The 18,706-nt window shown below is 34.7% G+C and overlaps 1 protein-coding gene across 1 annotated transcript; it reads left to right on the top strand.

Annotated features, from left to right (window-relative positions):
- Window positions 1-5,686: 5,686 nt before the first annotated feature.
- On the top strand, window positions 5,687-7,103 carry LOC137743528 (protein FANTASTIC FOUR 1-like). Its single transcript, XM_068483442.1, has one exon. The coding sequence runs from the start codon at window positions 5,856-5,858 to the stop codon at window positions 6,945-6,947; it is 1,092 nt and encodes a 363-aa protein (XP_068339543.1). The 5' UTR covers window positions 5,687-5,855; the 3' UTR covers window positions 6,948-7,103.
- The last annotated feature ends 11,603 nt before the right edge of the window (window positions 7,104-18,706 follow it).

Genomic DNA, 18,706 nt, shown 5'->3' with positions numbered 1-18,706 from the left:
TGAAACTATACACGCATGGTTTAAATTAATGGAAGAAAAAGTTGTCGCTAACATGGTCAAAAGTGTGAAGGAGTGCGCTTTGTTAACATATTTGTAGAAACCATTAATTCGATTCCATCATCTTTCTTGGTAAAGATCATAAAGTTGAGATGACCAATTTATAAATTATTAGGATTACGAAAGAAAAAGAGTATGCACAACTAGAATTGGTTATGAAATTTTTAATTGAAAATAAAATTTGGTTGCACTAAACCTACAAGTCATATATAACATTGTCAAAAGCTCTTTTATTGTCTATTTCGTGCTCTTTTAGCTTTTATTTTTGATAAAATTTTAAAACCGATTTTTGTTTTTGCATATTTTTCGTGGAAGAAGGTAGAAAGGGTGAGATAAATTATTGAAAAATGCTAAGAGGACTCTTTCAAAAGTGATACTTTTTATGGATTCTCTGTCATCTAACCGTTTACTTCAATTTTGATATCAACATTATAAAACATTATACAAAAAAATAAAATGGCAGAGAGTGTAGGGAGAATTTAACCTCTAAATTATTATTAAACCGAACTTTAAGGATTTTAACTAGAGAAGAGACTAGGTGAAACAAAGAGACCCATTTTATTGGTTACAAAATTTCAAAGGTCTATTTTCTTCTGGTTGGCCATTGTAAAACAAAATCAGAGATACGTAAAAGATTTTTAAAAGCAAAGTCAATGGCTAGGGCTCGAACATGTACAAGAGCAAAATATTCTTGTCAGCCTAATGCTAGCTAACCACATTGCATGGTGAATCTTAAACCACTATTAAGAAAGTTTCACCCAATTTCTAATCATTTAGTATGAAAATTAGTTGGTTGATCAATTTTATTTACTTTGGGACATTTTTTTTTCACACATTTGTTAGGTCCACTTCGTAATGTAGTTTAACAATTTGAATCATTTATCTTTTAAGTCTTTCATTGAAAATCATATACTTAAGAGTGTTGTAATTAAGTTTAGAATCTTATTGTATTTCTATATTTATTGTATATCAGGAAAGAACTCTTTTCACAACACAAGGACGACATGTAAATGACAAAGTTAACCTCACACATGAGGCTCGCACGCATGATATTAACTAAAAGTTAACAAAACTTTTATTTTTGGGCATAATTCATAACGGACTTCACCATAAAGGTCTTAATTCTAATTTTTTTACTACTTTCCGATGACCCTATCCCACGTGGCCAAATATCCAACTTGGCCCTTGTCAATATATTAATCTGATCACAGGTTTTTTTTTCGCATCTTTATTTACTAATCTCTCTTTTGTTTCAATAATGGATTCCATTATTATAAGTATTGGTTAAAATTACCAAAGTTGAGTAAGATGCTTTTGGTCCACACCGTAAGGAATACACTATATTTCTGTTCCAAAGGAAATATAAAAAATAGTAATGACAGTTTTCTAGACACCCTAATTTACAAAGAGGGTGTTTGAAACTCGGATGCTAAAAGGCAAGCACACTATTCATATCAAATGGCCCAACTCTTAAATTGTGTTTGTCCTTCAAGACATAATTCTATGTTTTAATTTGGTTAATAGCGTTATTGTGTAAGGAGCAAGTTCTCACATTTAGAATGCCTGGGTCTCTAAATCTTGCTTTCCTATTTGATTCCATGAACTATATATAGGGAGGGGAACCAAAACTAATCACTAATCATCTTCTCCTAATTAAGGAGATATACGGAGAAACCCCGTGCAAAGTCAAATTATTCATGTTAGCCAAGATTCGAAGACGAGCATTTTCGAGCATCAAAACATGCCTGCAGTGTACCTATCTGTTAAATTATGAGCTAGCTAAATGTATGTTCTCAAAAGATGGTGTAACATGACCTCAATAGTAAACAAACAAAAAAAAATTCATGCAAATAAAAATGGAAAAATGCTTGCCTACTCAAAGATGAGTAGGAATTCCTACTCAAAATTCTCCGTGTTTGAATCACAGAGTTTCGTGCTTATGATCAGAATCATTCATCTTATGAATCACTCTGTAAAGAACACCTTTACAAAAATGAACTAAAACTAAAGTTGTTTAGTCAATCTATTGTAGTAAATACATATGTAGAAGGTTTGTAATGATTTTATCAGTTCCGTTTATCTATTTTTATACAGTTCAATGACTAAACAACTTTATATTTGATTGATTTTTTGCAGAGGTGAATTTTATAGAGTGATTTATAATATGAACGTTCTACTCCTAAACACGAAGTTCTATGAATTGACAACGAACAATTTTGAGTTGAACTCCTACTCATCCTTTGAGTAGCTAAATATTATTCATAAAAATGTGTAATTTTTAGAGTTAAATCTCCAATAATGCACATCTATAACTATTGGATCTTCCCAGACAATTATAGGCCCTGAGAACGGGCAATAAAAACAATATGAACTTCACGTATGCAAATTGTCAGGTTTATATAACTTCTGATTTCCATTTCCACAAATTACAGTAAATTCTGATCCAATTTTTTTTTAAAATAATTTGGATTTTATTGAGTACGATGACAGATAAGGAAGGAATTATACTTATCTAATATTAGGAAAGCATGGGACGGTCTGGGATTTTTGTTATCGGAACCAGTTTAGGCAAAGCATTCATCTTGCTGCTCAGTGCCCTAGTCTCTTTCTGATGGGAAAAATATAGTAATTTATAGTATTGCAGTACTATTTTTCTTTGATTTCGAAACTAGTCGCAGTTCCTTGAATTACAGAGGCATTGATTCTTGAAATTAATGCATGATTCAGGCCACACAATATAAAGCAGATTAGGGGTTTAAGGACGAATAGTGATTTTTCACATTTTCATGTTCTTCCCATGCACACTCTTTTTAATTTTTTTTAGCATTTCAATTCAATAATTAAATGAGGATCAATTGATAAAAAAATAAGTGCAAAATGATAAAACGAGAATGAGAAAATCAACGACCCAGCTGAGAGCCAAGCCATACTCCACTTCGCGTCAGCTGGATACAAGTGGGCTAGATCAACTTTAATTGAAATAAAACCCTTTATTTAGCTGTAAATTTCATGACTAAAAATGGTTCGGGGGTCTTTTCTTGTTCCGTTATGTAGCAAAGCATGTTGGCTCGGTAATTTGCTTTAATTAAGCAAACTCGCTCTGGGGTTATTGCCTGCAGGGATGTGCTAATGCAAGATTTGGTGCATGAACCACAATATTTCCTTTCAACCAGGGTTTTTTTTTTTTTTTTTTTTTTGACAAACAATATGATATTTTTACAACAAGTAACTAGTCCACGAGTTGTGCCCATGCATCACAATAGAACTAGCTATAGCACAATATTGATCTCATTACAAAAACAGTATCATCATTGCATCATTAAGATCAGTTGAACATGAGACTTCCTCTATTCAGATAACTAGGTTAAAAGCCTAATAGGTTATTAGGTTTATGACTCAATTTCAAATGCTCGGGAAGTTTCATTGGTGTTAATTTTGCCTAACAAGTATGAACATGTGTGCCTATGTGAGTTAACAAAGGATCACGTGTAATCTTAAAATCAAAATACTTTGTATCAATTAAACCGAAACAAAAAATTTTGTTGTTTAAAGCACACAAATATGTCCGTACATGTTTGGAATTTACCTAACCAAAGAAGATTTTAGCAAAATAGGGGGGATGAAGCGCAGATCAAGTTGCTTTCTTTTGTTCCAAAGAGTAAAATAGCTACAATTTTGGAATTTTGAGTGCACAATAAGCTTCATGATTAGGGGTAAACTCTTGCCTTAGAAGAAAGCAAAGTCAGGTTTAAATTTAATTAAGTCTCCACCATGGGTTCTTCTCAGAATCTCAATTGGTCGGTCATTTTATATGTTTTATGCTGACTGCAAACTTTTTGTATGGAAGTTGAAGCAATCAGTTAGTTGAAAATGAGTCCGGCATTTGTGGAGAAATTTTTCGGTCTGCACAGAATACGGGTGACACATCATATGTCATTACTCAATAAGAGGAAAGTTTTCGTTTTTAAATGTTCTTCCAATTGTATGTAAGATGTGGCGTACTGCCCTATGCTCTATGCACATTGAAAATTTCTCTTTGCGAAACCTTACTATGTGATACTAGAGTATAATTACGTAAGATATTAATACACGTATTATAATATAAGTAGTTGTAAAACACACACTACAAACGTAGTTTCTGACCCGAACACATGCAATAGATTGCGTGGATAAAAATATCAAATTCCTATCTGGTCTGTTTGTTTGGTTTTCATTTGGCAGTAAATGCAAATGGCTGAGAAAGCCTTATGTTCCCTATCAAATGAGGCAATTACTCGTTTTATTCACAAAAATTGATTCAACCCCACAATTATTTATAGTTAAACAACAAAAAAGAGTTGTCTTAGCGGCCAAGAATAACACCCAAGTCATTCCTAAAAATTATTACCTCAGTATAGATGTCTACTTAATTATAGTTATCTCTGGTTTCCTTGTGCACTTAATTGTCTATTGTCATAAGCACAATTTAAAAATCATCTCTACAAAAAAAAAAAAAAAAAAAAAAAACACTGAACTGAATTAGAAGTTTGTTTAAACATTCATATGTACCAAATAAATGAACAGTTCATCAAGATGGTCTTAATTGTTACTAAAACCATTGAGGCCATAGAATAAGTGGAAGATATCTAATTTAACTAATATTTTGTAGATGTTCTTTTTTCTTGATATAACGATATTATTTGCACTTTGGGAAATAAATTAGTTACGAACTCGCTATTTACGAGACGGTAACCAGTTTAACTGATGTAAACATAGACGATTTTTAAATGTACGATGGAAAATTTGTTAATCTCAACCAAGTAAACAAGGTGTTACACATAGAGGGCTACTTCGTATTACAGTTTAGTGGTATCTTCTTCACTTGTAAGTGAGAGGATTTGAACTGTATTATTGTTAGACCTTTGTGAGACTTAACTCACTCTCTCACTCCCTAATGTAGATTGTAGATTATTTGTTAAAAAAAAAAAAAAAAAAAGAACAACAACAACAACCGGCTCTTATTAAAATCATACAAATGAAAGTCAAAACTATTATATTTCTTCAACCTTTTAATACTGGAAGACCATATTAAACAAGAGTTTTTTAGAGACTCAACGAAACATGCCCTAATGATTTGGTTTGCCCTGCAACCCCAAAATGCCATTACCACCGTCCAAAATCATTTTATTTTTTATATTTTATATGTGTGGTAGGAGAGATGTTTTAGTGTGCCGGAAATATAACCCGGTACATCAAATGTTATAATAAAAATGGTTCGATACTGGAAAAAATAATTCTAACCACTTGTATCATGATCTTTGATATTTTAAAACGTATTTCCGGCACACTAAAAAATTTCTCATCTAATGGTGTGAGAGAGTAAATCATAAATGTATTATTCTAGTGGGCACAAAAGTTCTCCTTTACTACAGCCCACACTTTATGGTCTTGAGAAATTTATTTAATTTCTTGAGAAAATAGTAAATCATAAATGTATTATTCTAGTAGGCACAAAAGTTCTTCTTCACTACAGTCCACACTCCACAGTTGTGGAAAGTTAACATATTTACAAAAAACGCCACCATCTCTATGCTATAAATTCAAGCCCTCCCCTTCCATTTTTTCTCAAACTATCTGCAATTTCGCTAACTTGGGTTTTCTTTAAATCTAAGTCTTTGCCGGATTTCCCTGCAAATTTTCTCTAACACCTTCAAATTCCTCACCTTTTTTCATCCAAATTCAAGCTCTCTGCTCCTACTCTGTTTTTTCAAACGCCTCTGGCTTTTTTTTTTTTTCACCTTCTTATTTTGCATACCAACATGTCTTCAACATCAAGCACTGTCTGTCATCAAGTGATGAAATCATGCCTCGAGCCTCTTGTTCGCCTCAAACTGAATCCACCGGGGTCAAATTTCCTCCCCGAATCTCCAGAGAAAACATCCCACCTCGAAAAAATTGATAACTTGGACTTGATCAACAAGAAGGACAACAAGGAAGTTGAAGTAGCTGGCTGGAGCTTCCTCCAGTCTCTGGGCAACCCAACTCAAACCGCCAAAAGCGAAAGCGAAGCAGAGAAAGTCTATGTCCACCCGCTCGCTAAGCGCTCTGCTTCAGTGCTCAGTCCAAGAAGCTTGGAAATGTGCACTGAAAGCTTAGGTAACGAGACGGGTAGCGAAAATGGTGGCGACAAGCTCTCTCTTTTGTTACACAAGATTGAAAGTCCTTTGCTCTCACTAGGAAGTAGTGGGGAGGTTAACCCTAACCCTAGATGTTCAACTACTACTATTACAAGTGAGAGTCCAAAAATACTGGGTGACAACAATGTTCAAGCTACACCAAAGAGATTGAAAAGTGGTAGTGCAACTACTACAAATTTCCCTCCTCCTTTGACATCTATCAGTGGCTCCAATGGTGTCCAAGTGACGCCTCACCGGGAAGGCGGGCGGCTGGTTTTGAAAGCTGTCACTGTAGTCTCCCCTCCCACCGCCAATTTCCAGGCGGAGCGCGGTGATGGGAGGCTCAGGCTTACATTGCTGAAGGACATTTCATCCCCTAACTGTGACATTATTGAAGAAGTTGGGCTTGAAGAAGTTGAAGAAGATGACGAGTTTAAAATCGAGGCAAAAAACGAAGAAAATGGTGGTGAAGTTGAAGCTGAGGAGATTGATGGGAAGGTTGAAAATGTTGAAACAGAGGAGATGCAGGGGGATACTGTAAGTGTTGAAACAGAGGAGGTGGAGGGGAAGAATGAACACGTTGAAAATGAGGATATGGAAGGGAATAGTGGAAATGTTGGGGGTGAAAAGGGGATGGAAAAGAAGCTCCCAAGGCCAAGCAGATGTAAGGAAGGTGGGCGTGGAAACAAGAAGATGGTCATGAATTGGCCGGAGTCCTTTTGGGTTGCCACTTAAGCCCTTTTCCTCTGTTTCTGTCCCTAAAAAATCACTATGATTATATTTTCACTATTTTTTTTTAGAATTTTTAGTCATTGAAATTTGAAGTTCCGTAGCTTCGAATTTCAAATTATGCTAATGTTGTTATTATCGTTGTCAGACATTTCTATCTTTCGTGTGTCTTTTTAAATTAATTAATCTATTATTTTCAGCACGTGCTAATTAACAATCATATAATGCATAAATCAATTATATAACACGTAAATTAATTATAACATGGTTAAGAGGCAATGAACGTTCATTATAATAAACAATAATTTTAAGGTAGGTTTGATTTTGTATACAAGAATTAATTTTATTTGCTTAGCCAGTATAACAACCAAACGGTCCAAACGTGAACATAGTGACGTAGTTTCACCAACTACCACAATTCTAAAGCATTATGCTGGTCCTGGTCCCTACTATACTGTTATCCAATCAAATGGCCCTATCACTTTTTATGCCTATCATTTTGGACCATTTTTGAAGTTGGAAGTTCAATAAGTACTCGAAATATTTTATCTTTCCCGTATTCTTCTCAAGCTACTCTTCCAGAATATGCTTCACTGCAAGCACTGTTTGAGTTCAGTAGTACAATTAACAGCTTGAGGTTGCAATCAGTGTAAGATAACTCTAAAAACAAATAATAATGTTCGTTATTTGAGAAAAGAACTTGCATAAAACGAGTTTGTATAACGTTTTTGTAGTCTTTTTTTTGTCAAATGTAGATTTTGTTAGATTACCCACCGATGAGGTTCGAACTCACACCGTCATGCAATGGCTTAACTCATTTTCATTACTGTGGTAAAGGGCTACTTGCAACGTTTTTGTAGTTATCTCATCATGTAAGATGACTTTCTTTCTTACCACGCGACAATGCGAGAAATAGAGAGAGGAGTTATGGGAGCCCCCAAACTGCACGTCACGTGACAAAGGTAAGTATGTTGCATGTTGTGGTATGTATGTCTTGTAACTATTATGTGTATCTCTTTTATTACATGATGGTAGAGAGAAAAGTCACGTGAACTTGTGAAAACCAAGTATTGTGAAAATTTGTTTCATGCAGAGGTTGTAAGTACGTTGCAAGTTGTACATGAAATAATAACCAAGTGGTCCAAAATTTGTGTCATGCTCAAAAGTAACCATATGTTGCATGTTGTGGACCTTGTGGAATGCTTATTCATGGTAACCATCAAGGTGTAGGATCCACAAGGTAACATGGAGTGACTTCATCATCCATGTGTGATCGCTTTTCTTCTTCTCAATTCATATGATATTCCATCACGCACAAGAAACTTGAGACTCAAGAGTTGTGCTAGTCGGCTCGATCGATCGTTCATGCAGCAGAGGAGGAAGAGGGCCACTGTAACAACAATAACAACCAAACCTTAAGTAGGGTTGATTGAATCTTAGAACGCTAATGAGTTCAGTTTTGCATCATGTCTTCCGTTGTTGGCTCCAAGTACTTCACATCATTTCTTAAAAGTCTCTTTTTAAGTCTTTTTAGATCTTCAACTACAGCTTTTGCCTAGAGTCTCATAGTCGCATTCTTTAATTGGAGCATCTGTTAGGTTTTCAGTTTATATGTCTAAACCACCTTAACCGATTTTTTCTCATCTTATATTTAATTGCGGCCACTCCTACTTTACCTCAATTATCTTCGTTCTTAATCCTATCTTTTATCGTTTACGCACACGTCCAACGAAACATTCTTACATTCGCTACACTCATTTTTTGCACACGTTAATTTTTAACTGCTCAACATTCCTTGTCCAACCCACTGTCCTAAAAACTTCCATTCCATAATAACATGCATTTTGTATTAATTGCAGTGTTGGCAGTACAATTTTCTTTACCAATTTATCGCGACTAACGGCTAAGATGGCTGATATATAAATATAGAATATATTGTCAGCCAATAAAAACAATGATTAACAAGGTTAAGTTAATCTAGAGGTTCCTTTCAGAATATTAGGAGTCTGCAAGTAAAGTGGTTTTTAGCTGTCGTAATTGGATGCGTTAGCAATTTCTGAGTCCTAAACGTTGATGCACGTGGATTTACATATATATATTTCATCCACGTTGTGAAGCCCTAATATAAATGTTAAGGGGATTTTCTCAAAAATAATTTTTTAGGAACTCTATGTCATTTCATATTTTTAACATAATATTTTATAATATTAACATGTAAATTAACGTTGAACTGTGAAGTGTTAGAAAGTCTATAGATATTAACATTTAAAAAAAATTCTCTTAGCATTTCTCATATTTTTAAGAGATCGAGGAAGACATTGTCCACTCATGGAGCTGGGGCATCCCTATGTCATTGTACAACGAGTGTACGATTGAAGTGGTTAGTATGGGAAAGGAAATGAAATTGTCAACTTAGCCACATGCAAGATTGTGTCTGATACATCATGTGGTTAATTCAAGAGCTTTATTGATAGATTAGATAGAGAATATAGGGTACATTAATATAGGGTGATGTTATTCACACACCTCTTTTTATCTCTTACACAATTCTTTTAATTTCTGGCCGTTAGATCGAATGAATTGAAGAAGATTAAATGACAAAAATTAACAAGGTGCATGTGAAAAGTAAAAATGAACGTGTGATAGTATCATCCTTAATATATCCTCTCACACCATGATATATGAAAGGTCATGTAAAAAGCTAGGATAGAAAACTCTTGGGGCCAAGCTATCTTGTGATCACTTTCATAGTTTTTGGTGAAGGATCACTTTCATTTTACTGTCAGTTGAAAGTACTATTACTATCCATGAAAGAAACTGGCATATTGATACATTATATAACTGCCTGCCCCGTTTAGCCATTGTTGGATTCTTATAAATGGTTAACATCACTCGTAATAATAGTTTCACACGTATCTCTAATATGGAGATTGTTTGTCTTCACATGGGAATTTCAGCTTCCTAGCTTGTTTGTGTTAAAATTTTAGAGTTGAATCAGTAGTTTATTTCAAATCACATATATCATCTCTGTATATATAATATACTAACATGTGTGATTTACCGACGATCTTGATAGTATTAAAGGTGAAACTATTCATATATATGTCAAGTCTCCAATGTGAGATTTACATTCTTCAAAACTCCTCTTACATGGGATTACATAAAGCTTCTGTACTTTATTAAGAGTGAAAATGTTTGGACCATAAATAAAAATAAGACTTGCTTTGGGGTCAGTTTATTTTTATTTTACGCAAAGTCGTGCGACAACGACCCATTAACTCCAAATCCCAACTTAGGGTACTTCCCTAGGGCTCGTGCGATCATTTCTCACCAATCCATAATTGTCCGAGGACTCTCACTCGACCTTCCCCGAAGCATGTCTGCCACGCGAACAATCAGATTCGAGAATCTCTCGCCTTCTCGTAGAACAAGGAATGCATCACCAGACATGCTGATATCACCACAACAATTGTGTAATGCACCATAAATCTCAACAGAAGGCTACCAACCATGAATTGCAACCATTGATATGATCAATATGATTGAGGCTGCTCTTCCCTAGCTGCCTATAAATAGAGTCAAAGGCCTTCAAGCTCCAAACCTTTGTAAAATACAATCTCTACGATTATACAAACTTCAAATGATTCTTTAATCAACCAAACTGCTTTTCGGTACAAACCAATTGCTCTTTAGTAAAATCTCTTAGCTCTTTAGCTATAATTCAAAGCCTTCCTTCCCTTCGAAGCAAAACACTACCTACGATCACTGAGATATAAAACATTTATAGCTCCCTGTAGTATGATGTGGTTGACTTGCAATTCCAACCACCTTGATCACCTATTTGAGACAATGTTTCATACTTAGTCTAGTCTGATACCAGTGACTTCAATGGACTCCTCTAGCATTATCTTGTCCTACATGACCTGATTTTTGCTAAAGCTGACTGGTTTCATTACATTTTCAAGTTTATTTACATTTCAAGTCATGTTGATTGGCTAACCCATATTTCGTAAACATTTCTAATTGATTTCGTCATGAATTGATAACATTTAGTTTCCTGTTTCTATATCTATTTCTAATTTCATTTCTAGTAATAACTTATGCAAACACTCATTTTTGCACTAGATTTCAAGTCCTCGTTCGCTCGAGGCATAAAAAAGAATTTAATTGAACCAACGTTCCACTTGGTGCACAATCTTTTGGTTAAAAAGTCAAATCTACGCACAAATACAACACAACTCTACACACACTACTGTTTGTTGGTATCCTCTAACAGTGTCACACGATTTTCTCTTTCTCTTGACTCTTGAGCCATCTCATGACACTGAGACTGAAATCAACATTCAGATCAAATACATGTTAAACTCAATCAAGTTTCGTCCGAATTTTAACACCAACAGAAACTATTCATTTAAAGATGGTATTTTATTCCGTCAAGATTCAAACATATGGATCTACATTCTTCAATAGTTTTTGCATGTTCGTAGGAGCCTGTGCTAATTAGAAAACAGCACCAATAAGTGCCTTAATTTTGTACAAGACCATGATGTATACACTCAACCTAAGCATCAAACTGATGGTGAAAAGATATATATAATGTCTTCTTCATTTCTTGTTTTCTGAATTGCCATATTCAGTAAAAAAAATACAGCATATATATATATATTTTTTTTTTCCTGCCGGTTTACTTGTACCACAATTAGCTAGGACCGAATTCAAGGTAATAATTATTAATGCCTTCTACACACTTGTGATTAACTTAATCCCGTCAAATTAAAAACATTTGTACTGTTATTTTTTTCCATTTGTAAGCGAGATGTTTTTTTGTTCAAAAAAAAAAAAAGTAAGAGGTCTTAGATTCAATTCTCACCCAAGACGAATTCGAACCAAATTATTAGGGCTGTCCCATTGTAAGATTTAATCTATTCTCTTACCCTTTAGTGTAGATAATATCAAATGTATATATAAAAAAAAATACATTGAAATGATGTAGTTTAGACTTTCTTTACAAAATAGAGACAGAATGTCCTTCGACCTAGTGATCGATCATGTGCACATTTACAACGGCCAACATTTGGTAACAGAAGATAGGTCAATGATTATAATTTTCGCACCATGACACAATATGTACATCCTACGTTATTACTATGCATCTCTCGGCGTTTCTGCATGCGAACCAATTAGGGTTTCCAGTTTTCTTGGCAATATGTTGTACGTAAGTATAATACCCTTACGATATATCAGTCTTTGCCCTACTACTCATGGGAATTGATCTGACACATCCCATAATGGAGGCCTTTTTGCAATATTGCATGTTAGGAGATTCACTTCTCCTCCAATGAAATTCATTTTTCTTCCTAAATTATTAAAGCTCCGGCCATTTGCAGTCTTCAGAAACTGGTCGGTATTGTTCCATATTTCAACTGAAAGTAATCATACTCCACTCTTCATCTTGGTTTGATTTTTATCGATCCCATTGGCCGTGACACATGGAAAATTCTATTATACTTCAAAGTATCTTATAGTCTAGAATTTTTTATTGTTTGATTTTAGTTATTGAATAAAGATCTAATGGTTAAAAATTCGTGCTATAGTAGACCCCAAAGCATACTAAAAAATCTCTTCTTGTTCTAAAATTATATATTAATGTGTATTATCTTCATAAGGTCATGCATGGTAAACTAGTATTAGCTATTTTAATGAAAGTTTCTACTTATTATAAGCCAGCAGCATTTTTGGAGTCGTCTAAAACTCGAATTTAAGAGATGTTTCGATGCAGAAGCGAATCCACTCATGTACCCAGGTGGTCTTAGGACCACTTGGAAGTCCAAATAAGCGCCTAAGAGGATTTTTGAGGACCGCTTAATGGTTTTGGCAGGTGGTGAAAGAGAGAAGACGAGACGACTATGGCTGTGCAAATGTTGTGCGATAGAAGCCCAGAGGAAGAGGAACGCAGAGAAATCTACCATGGCTCTATTGTTCTTGGACTTTGGTTTCAATGAAGATGAAAGACTTTCTCTCTCCATTTCCCTCATGGCCAACTCCCCATTTTTCATTTTTTTAATTGTTGTCCAATCAGGTTGCTAGCATTTTAATTAATAAAAGAATGATATTTACTCAACCAATACTTTTTATACTACATGTTTGACACCGTTATTTCTTTTAAAATTCACTATAAATTCATATGACCTTTGAAAAATATTTCGTAAAGTACTACGAACTCATAATCACTTGAACTTTCATCTCATCAAAGTCACTAAAATACTGAAGCAAAATTTTGATATTTTTGTATGTTATATGTTAAATAATAAATTCAAATTCTCAATATAAGCATATATTTTTTTTTAAGTGTAGATAGACACTTATGTATATCATATGTAATAAATATACTTTAAATCTGCCTAGTCCGTCTAGGTGCATACTCTCACTAGGCACAGCTCTTTGCTCGACTAGCGCCTAATATACCTTAATTAGGACCACCTGATACCACTATTTCAATGTTTTAAAGAAAACTCTTAACATAATAGAAGAACTCGTTGACATATATGTACGTAAAAATTATTGCTGCACAGCAAAAGTTTTGTTTCCTCACAATTTGACGTTCAAAACAATCCCACCACTTTGTCCACCCAACTGTACAAGAGAAAGAACACAAAGCCCGCACAAAGACCTCAAAATGTTGAATTGTCCCCACATTTAAGCTATGGTTATCTTTGCGTTACATGTATGCAACTTTGTGTACATGACTATGCCTGAGCTGTCCTTGTCCCATTCGTGGATGGCATGCCGTGGCTTTGCACCTGAGAAAATATTGCACCACATAACACTTTCCTAATTCTCAGTAAGGTGGAAACCCCTCTTTTCTTCTCGAACATGACTTTATTTCACTTTACAAATATTCCTATAAAAAAGATAGGAACCGATAAGCAACAATTGGTTTTAATTATTATTGGACAGTTTATGATGTTCATATTGCGCTACTTCGTGTCTCTAAAAAATAAGTAGCTTAATTATGACGTTATACAGTGAAATGAAACAATGTCATATGATGATAAGAATCTTCATCCTTGTGGAGAATAAAGGAAGGATTATCCACACAAAAATATTAATGTGTGAGGTGTGAAAAAGGGACTAGCACCAAATTAATCTAAGCTTTTTACAAACACAAATTAAGTCCACAACATCGACAGGTCCCCTGGACTGTGGTCATCGATCTCATCCTGCCATGCATATATACTGATATGCATAATATTATTCCTTAATTGGAACGGGAAGATTGTAAATTCCACCCATTAATTATGTGTGGTCTTCCACTCAGCATCGCGATGGACACCCCTTTTGTCCTACGTGTTCAACTCCATTGCTCTCCACTTGTGTCCAATAATATTTTTGACCTCTTATCAACCATGCATTATTCCAGTGTTCCGTACGGATCTTGTGTTTGATATCCATGTCATCATCCTAATCCGATTTCCTCTTCTGAAGAATTAGTAATGCTATCTATACATCTATTTTTATTTCTCACACACATTTTTTAAATTTTGTGGTTGTTAGATAAAATGAATTTAAAAAAATAAATGACCAAAAATTAATCGTGGAAAGTAAACTTCATTATATGAATATCACTGCCATTTCTTCAATCCTCTCCAATTCCCGGGTATTGGAGCTGCCATGTTAGATTTGATGTTTCACCTCCCGCCTTAATTAGTTGATTTCCAATAAACTATAGTAGTTTTTGGGTTAATTACGATGTATAAGGTTATTAATCTTATACACCTAGTTTGTTAGAAGGAATGTTATTCAGACAATTTCAAAAGCAATTTTATATATTTCGAATTTTGTGATAATTGTATCAAATTTGCGTTGCATGTGGCCGTTATATATTTTATATAATCTCTCTATTGTAAACATATTTACGTAATATGATAACACATATATTACTATATAATTAGGGTTAGTTTTCAAATTCACAGGATCAAATGAATATTAATGAGATAGATAATGCTAGTGAGACCAAATTTTTAAACCAAATGATGTGTACTAATAGGAAATAAGCGCGTTAACACTTAAGTAACAATCCAATCATCAACAGCCACATCATTTAGTTTACAAAATTTGATTTACAATTTTCGTTTCCTTAACATTAATATAATCAGATTATAGATAATATAGATGGGAAAAATACTTTTTGGTTTGATAATGGAGATGAGAAAAGTCTACTAAACAAGCAAGCAGATACCAAGGAGTAAGGACCAATCATAAATAGGGCAATATTGTAAGGGCACGTAGATAATTAGATATGCATGCTAGCTTTAAACCAAGGCCACCCGAGTCCTTGGTGCTGATGGCTCGATATATTACTTGGTTGGTGTCTTAAAAGCATGAAACATTTGTTTCTTTAGACTTCTTTATCACCAATATTCTAAATGACATATTGATGGCTGAGTTGGTATTGGATTTTATAACCATAGAGAGAATGTGAGGACCGGTCGCGGGGTGTGTGGGAGGTTGGGGAGGGGATGTTAAAGTTAACAATGTGGCCCAAGCACTTGCACCTTGTCAAGATTTAAAAAAGGAGCTGTTCAGCCATCCACTACTAATGAGTCAATCCAGCACCGATATTATTTGAGAAATAACAAGAGTGTTGTAGGCCTATTTGATTGAACGATCTAAGGGTTTAGAGAGAGAGGGGCCGACGGTATTGAGGGAGAAGAGAGAGTGATTTAATTATGAGGTGTGTTTGATTCATCCCATTGTGCCTTTATTTATAGTAGTAGGATAGGTAAAAACCTTTCCCTTTAGAATTACAAAATTTAATAGGTAATCAACTCCTAATTGGAATATAAGATATATTCTCATATCTACTAGGATTTACACAATCACATTCTTATTCTAAATATGACTGCAACAAAGAGGACTTACCATGGATTCTCTGCCAACTTATGTTTTTTGCACAAAATTATAATAGTGACACGAGATACGTTAAACTATGATGTGACAGATAATTCATGAAGAGTCTCACTTTAAGAGAATCTCTTAGCATTTATCTTATCATTTCAATACAACGACATTTACACGTCATGTACGTAGTCGCATGCATAAATTGCAGTGTTTATATATATATGCATTACTTGTATTTAATGTTAAGACAAGTTGTTTGATACGAATATGCTGGCCATGAATTAGTAAACTGATAACCAAGAGAACATGACTATAACGTGTAATATTATCACTGGATAAATGACCATAGAAAGTTTTATGCATATATAACCTTAAATTACTTAATTAATTTGTGACGCAAATGCATTTTCTCTTGGCCCGAGTAAAAGCATGCATGCGCGCGTGTATATATATATATATGTGTGTGTGTGTTTACACACACATATTACTGATTTTAGTAGAAAGAGCGCACATATGTGTTTACACACACATATTACTGATTTTAGTAGAGAAAGCGCGCATATATATATATATATATGTGTGTGTGTGTTTATTCACACATATTACTGATTTTAATAGTTTCTCTACTAATTAAACACATATCACATATACGTATGCTTTACTTAATGGGTTGCAATGCATGAATTAATTAATGCTACAAACAACTAGTACTCATCATGGCAGTTGATGAGGAAGTGGTATCTGAGAATCTGCATGCTTGACAAGAGGATGAAGGGGATGATTCAGAGCAGAAGATCCAAGACGGTATCAAACTGCGGGACCCCACGACCGTAATTTCCATATGCATTTTGGATTCTCGATATCTATGCTCTTTGTTGGGGTTTCATACATTAGATTTCTTTGTCTGATTGCTCAAAACAGAAAGGAAAAGAAAAAAGATTTTCTGAACGTCGATCCATTTTGTAATTCATGTGTCTGTCTTCAATTCGACCGTTACCCCTGGCGGCCCCCTGGCCTGGCCCACTCGTACAATTATATGATAAGCTAGGTACGTAGCTAGGAACCCTAGCTGTAGACGATATCTTAGTACGTGTACGTTGATCGTTTATCTTGGAGGGAAATCCTAGCCGTACGCCATTGTATCTATCGACTAGCTAGGAGAATTTTTCAGTGTTCTCGAAACACGGATCAGTACGCCACATAATATACAATTGAAGAGATACTTGAAAAAAGAAATTTCCATCAATTATATGATGACACAAAGTGTATACCGCTTCGTATTCCTGGCAATACTGAAAATTTCTCACTAGCTAGAGACATCAATTACTTGTTTGAGACTTAATTCACGTATTTTTCACGTTAGTTTCATGCAATATGTTACATGCATGTTCATGGCGAGAGTGATCAATAATATATCTTCATGTATAGAACCAGATTATACTATAGCTCTGAACACATGAGTTTACATCGGTCGATCATGGATAGTTACTCTCTCTCTCTCTCTTCTCTCTCTCTCACTATCTCCCGTTGGAAGAGATTTTTTGGTGTACTTAAAATACTGTCATATTACTCTATTATTTCACTTACATTATAAATTAAATTCTATTTTTGTTTTTTTTTTTGGTAAATTGTGTTTTGTTATTATTATTATAAATGAAATAGATCAATTATATCGTACACTTACACATAAAATAATAAACTAAGTCACATGTATTTGGAGTACACAGAAGTTTATGCTCTCTTTCCTTTCCTCTCTCTAGATTCTCTATCCATGATTTCTCTTCTTCAAATGCACCAATAACGTTGGGACAACGATCTTAGGGAGCTAGCCCCTGCAGAGATTCATGAAGGAAAATAGTCAAAAAGCATGCAACTAAAAGAGATACATTGAGATCTTGAGAGAAATAAAATTGCTCGTCAGGCAGACAGATCACCGAGAGAAACTTGACCAAGGGAGGTTTTTCTTTGGAAGTGATGGAAACCAAAGAACAAGATCTTGTTTACCTCTATCTGTGCCAACTTGATACATGTCGATATTCCACAATCCCCCATCCTTTAAGTCAAATCAGATTCTTTGTTTTTTTCTTTCAAGTAAGGGTGATGCAATGTACAAAAACACAAAATACTGACACATTCTCGAATACAAATGAAATTCAAATATAATAATCAATTAGATTTATAGCGAATACATCGATCTTGCACATACATCTAATACAAACTCTAAGAAAAGACAAACAGACATACACTAGACGTTACTTATACAAACATAGCATGAGTAATAGTTTTACTCACATCATTTACAAACAGATACATAAAATGAGCCTCAATCCAATGCGAAAAATCCTCCAATGAGGCCTAAACAATAGAAGCCTAAGGTGAAGGATGACACGCCCATGCTGCCAGGAATCTAGAGGCGACCATCCTCTATGTGGCTTTACATAAAATTTAGCCTTTTGCTACTGTAATTAAGTATCACGCATGAAATCATAATTGGCTTAGCGACTTTGTCCCCGATTTGTAGGTTTGAATCGATGAGATTGTTGAAAATTTTGGCCAACAAGTTCAATCAAGGTAAACCCAAAGAGGAGCATAAATATCTGGATCAACGGTGTGAAGTGAAGGCAGAGACACCCCCCCCCCCCCCGCCGTCGCCCCCCCCCCCCCCCCCTAAAAAGACAAAATCATGTGTTTTTCTACATTGTTCTCTCTCACTCAATTACCTAGTAAATAGGTTGATTTAGGATTTGAGATTTATACACAAATAGAACTACATGATTTGCATATGCCCGTCCATCCAGTGCAGGGATGCCCTAATCGAGCAGACATAACTTTTTGCCGAAATTACACCATTACTGCATAGATTT

This window comes from Pyrus communis, chromosome 8 (genome assembly GCF_963583255.1).
Source record: "Pyrus communis chromosome 8, drPyrComm1.1, whole genome shotgun sequence".
NCBI lineage: Eukaryota > Viridiplantae > Streptophyta > Magnoliopsida > Rosales > Rosaceae > Pyrus > Pyrus communis.
This window is presented reverse-complemented; position numbering and strand designations above follow the sequence as displayed.